Here is a 3,228-nt window from a genome sequence, read left to right as displayed (position 1 = left end):
GGAACAATTGAAGTAAGGGAAGGATGCAGGTGTGATTTTTACTAAATAAAAAAGAGGAACACAAAAGTTAACAGATCGGACAAGTCAGTGAACAAAAAGACTTCAGGCACACTGCACTTAACTAAGCCGAAAAAAATAATGCTTTAAGACGCAGAATAACATAAGAAATATATCATGCGCAGTAGCAACAAGTAACAAGGCAGAGCAGGGGGGGCGGGTGAGGATATGCATTGGTCACCCTTGGCTGGAAGCAGAGGCATCAGCGCGAAGCACCACGTAAGATCAAAAGCAGTAGACGCTGAAGGTTAGAAATGTAGAAATAAGCAATAATACCCCAGCAGCAGGGGACGCTCCCAGCCAATCGTAAGTGGAGAGAACCCGCGTCCCCTCCAGGACCATTGCGCCGTGATGGGGATCGTCAACAATCTAACCTACCTATAATATTTTATTCATATTTACACGTAGAAAAATATCTAGAAATGAATATATATATATATATATATATATATATATATATATATATATATATATATATATATATATATATATATATATATATATATATATATATATATATATATATATATATATATATATAATATATGTATATATAGCCCTATCTTCTCTTTATACATTCATATATAAAACAATATCACGAAAGGTTCGCGCAGTTTCGCAGCTCAAACAATGGCTTGGCATCAGAACAAAGCCAAACATGAGAATCACTGGTAATCATGGTCGAGAGACAAAGCGCGGAGCTGCACTGGACAAAGAGGGTGGGAATGGCCAAGTGGCGCTCTGGCTTCCTAATGTGATTACAAGAGTTTTGAACCAAAAACATCTTCCTTGTGAGGCTCACATATCTAACTGCAGAGCTAAAGCTCAGACCTTCACACAATGTAGATCGCTCTCCACTCCCCTTGTCAAGGCAGAGTCACCGCGACTCAGGACCACCGCCCTGCAGCACTAAGGCCTTGGAGGAGGTGGCAGCTGTACTTCGGATGGCGGCAGGATAACCACCTTGTTGGAAGAGGGGATACGTGGGATATTTGCGCCCGGGGAAGTCTGACAGTCCTAAGGTGGTCATCATCAAATCGATCATCATCGAATCGATCGTCAAGATCAAATCGATCGTCATCGAATCTATCATCAGGATCGAAACGGTCGTCATCGAATCTATCATCAAGGTCGAAACTGTCGTCGTCGAAACGATCATCCAAATCAAATCGATCATCATCAAATCGATCGTCAAGATCGAAAGGATCATCATCAAAGCGATCATCAAGATCGAAACGGTCGTCGTCAAATCGATCATCATCGAAGCGATCATCCAGGTCGAAACGATCATCGTCAAACCGGTCATCCAGGTCATCCCTATCCGCCTCTATGATCAAGATGGGTCCACGCGAACCCTGGACGGTGGCGGGACGTGATGGCCTAAACCCTCCGCTTCCGCGCGAAGGCGTCCCTGGAGACGGCAGACTTGGAAGCCTGACGCCGCCACTCCCGCCCCCGCTGCTACCAACTGTGGGGTAGGCTCGGTAGAGGGACTCCAAAGGAGCCTCTCTGACCACCCTGAGACAAGGACAAACCAGGAAGTGGAACACCACCACCTCCTCCGGCCTGGGCAGGAGCAATACTTGGAAGAGGAACGCCACGGTTTCCAGATCCCCGTCCTTGTCCACCTCGTCCTCCAGTAAAACCACCAGAAGAAGAAAGGGCAGGGAGAGGAACACCAACACTTCCATCTCTTGGCTGTCCTCCACCCCTAACTCCTTGGCGAGTCGTAGGAGTGACAGCACCAGGGATCCTTATAGGCTGTCCTACTTGGGGTCTTTGTAACTGTGGTCTCTGTGGCTGTGTTCCAAATGATTGACTGACTGATGTACCTGAACTACCCCTTCCACTGAGCGTAGGCAGAGGGACGCCGCCGGACTGGAACGTTGTTGGAGATTGAGGGATACGAGCACCAAAAGTGGTCGGGGTTCCAGTACCAGCAGGCTGCCCAATGTTAACTCCAGGAGCCTTTTGTGTAGGTGTTGAAGGTGGAAACTGTTGCTGTCTACCGGAAATAGTCTGGCTTCCACCCGTGCTGGATGACGCCTGCGTTCCTCTGCCTCGGCTTGACGTGCTTGAGGAGATTCTGTTTCCTGTGAGAGTGGGCAGTGGAACACCCTGGCCAGTCGGTCGCGAGTCAGCAACATTAGCAGGTGTTTGAGAGCTCTGGATGCCACTCAGGAGGAGATTTACGCCGTCTGCTGGAGGCCTGTTGAAGGAGCGAGCTGGTGCAAGGGTTGGCAGCACGGGGCGGCGATTTACCACCACTCTGGACTGCGTCCTTGGAAATGAGTTGGGCCTGAAAGTCGTTGGTAGCTGACCCGGAGAAGATTGGGATGGAGCACTTGAAGGAGATAATGTGGGAGAACGGACAGAACTCGGAGAATGAGTAGGAGGACGAGTAGGAGGACGAGTAGGAGGACGAGTAGGAGAAAGAGTAGGAGGACGAGTTGGAGGACGAGTTGGAGGGCGCGTAGGAGCACGCGTAGGAATGGTTGGAGCACGGGTAGGAGCACGTGAAGTAGGATTAGGAGAAGGTCGAGCGGCGGGAGTAGGAGGAGGAAGAGGAGGACGAGTAGGGGAAGTGGAAGGAGGACGACTTACGGACCCTTGTGACCCTCGAGATTGTTCAGTTCTGCCTCTGATGTTATTCTGTGGTATTGCCGTGAATCCTGATGTGCCTCGGAGCACCGGGGAGGGTGTGGCGGGTCTTGCCGCTGTAGTAACTCTGCTGAAATCGTTGGAGGCTCTGGATCTGCCAGGCGAGGGAGTCACTTTCCCTATCTCTTCGTTGACGCTGAAGTGCTGCGAGGAGATTCCGCAGTTAACGTTGTACCACCAATCACACACAAGCCTCTGCTGGTTGAAGATAGTGGTGTTGGGACACAGGAAGCTGTTCATCCGGCCGTCAGCGTGACACACGTGGAACACCTGCAGGAAGGAAATTAGTGGGGAGAATTCTCAGCCTGAGATCATCTCACTATCGTCCATAGCAGTCTATTCCGAGCATCACTGGGCAACCTTTCCTGGTGTGTCTTATAATCTTTGTCTGTACATCCTGACTTTTTCCAATTGTCGCTTTCTGCTATCATGATGTATTCTATTGCTTCATGTCATGTGTGTATTGCAGTCTTCTACAATCATAGGTCCATGATCATAATATTACTGTCA

The 3,228-nt window shown here is 49.2% G+C and overlaps 1 protein-coding gene across 1 annotated transcript; it reads right to left on the bottom strand.

The window, feature by feature from the left end:
- Window positions 1-1,040: 1,040 nt before the first annotated feature.
- Window positions 1,041-2,988, bottom strand: LOC123501014 (mucin-2-like; the record flags this gene model as incomplete). Its single annotated transcript, XM_045249563.1, has 2 exons — window positions 1,527-2,988; window positions 1,041-1,384 (listed from the first exon to the last, which is right to left on the bottom strand). Coding segments are annotated over exons 1-2 (1,776 nt in total), but the record flags the coding sequence as incomplete, so codon positions are not given.
- Between the last annotated feature and the right edge of the window lie 240 nt (window positions 2,989-3,228).

This window comes from Portunus trituberculatus, unplaced genomic scaffold (assembly GCF_017591435.1).
Source record: "Portunus trituberculatus isolate SZX2019 unplaced genomic scaffold, ASM1759143v1 PGA_scaffold_76__1_contigs__length_6322, whole genome shotgun sequence".
Lineage (NCBI taxonomy): Eukaryota > Metazoa > Arthropoda > Malacostraca > Decapoda > Portunidae > Portunus > Portunus trituberculatus.
Note: the sequence above shows the minus strand (reverse complement) of the source record. Positions and strands in the feature narration are given on the sequence as shown.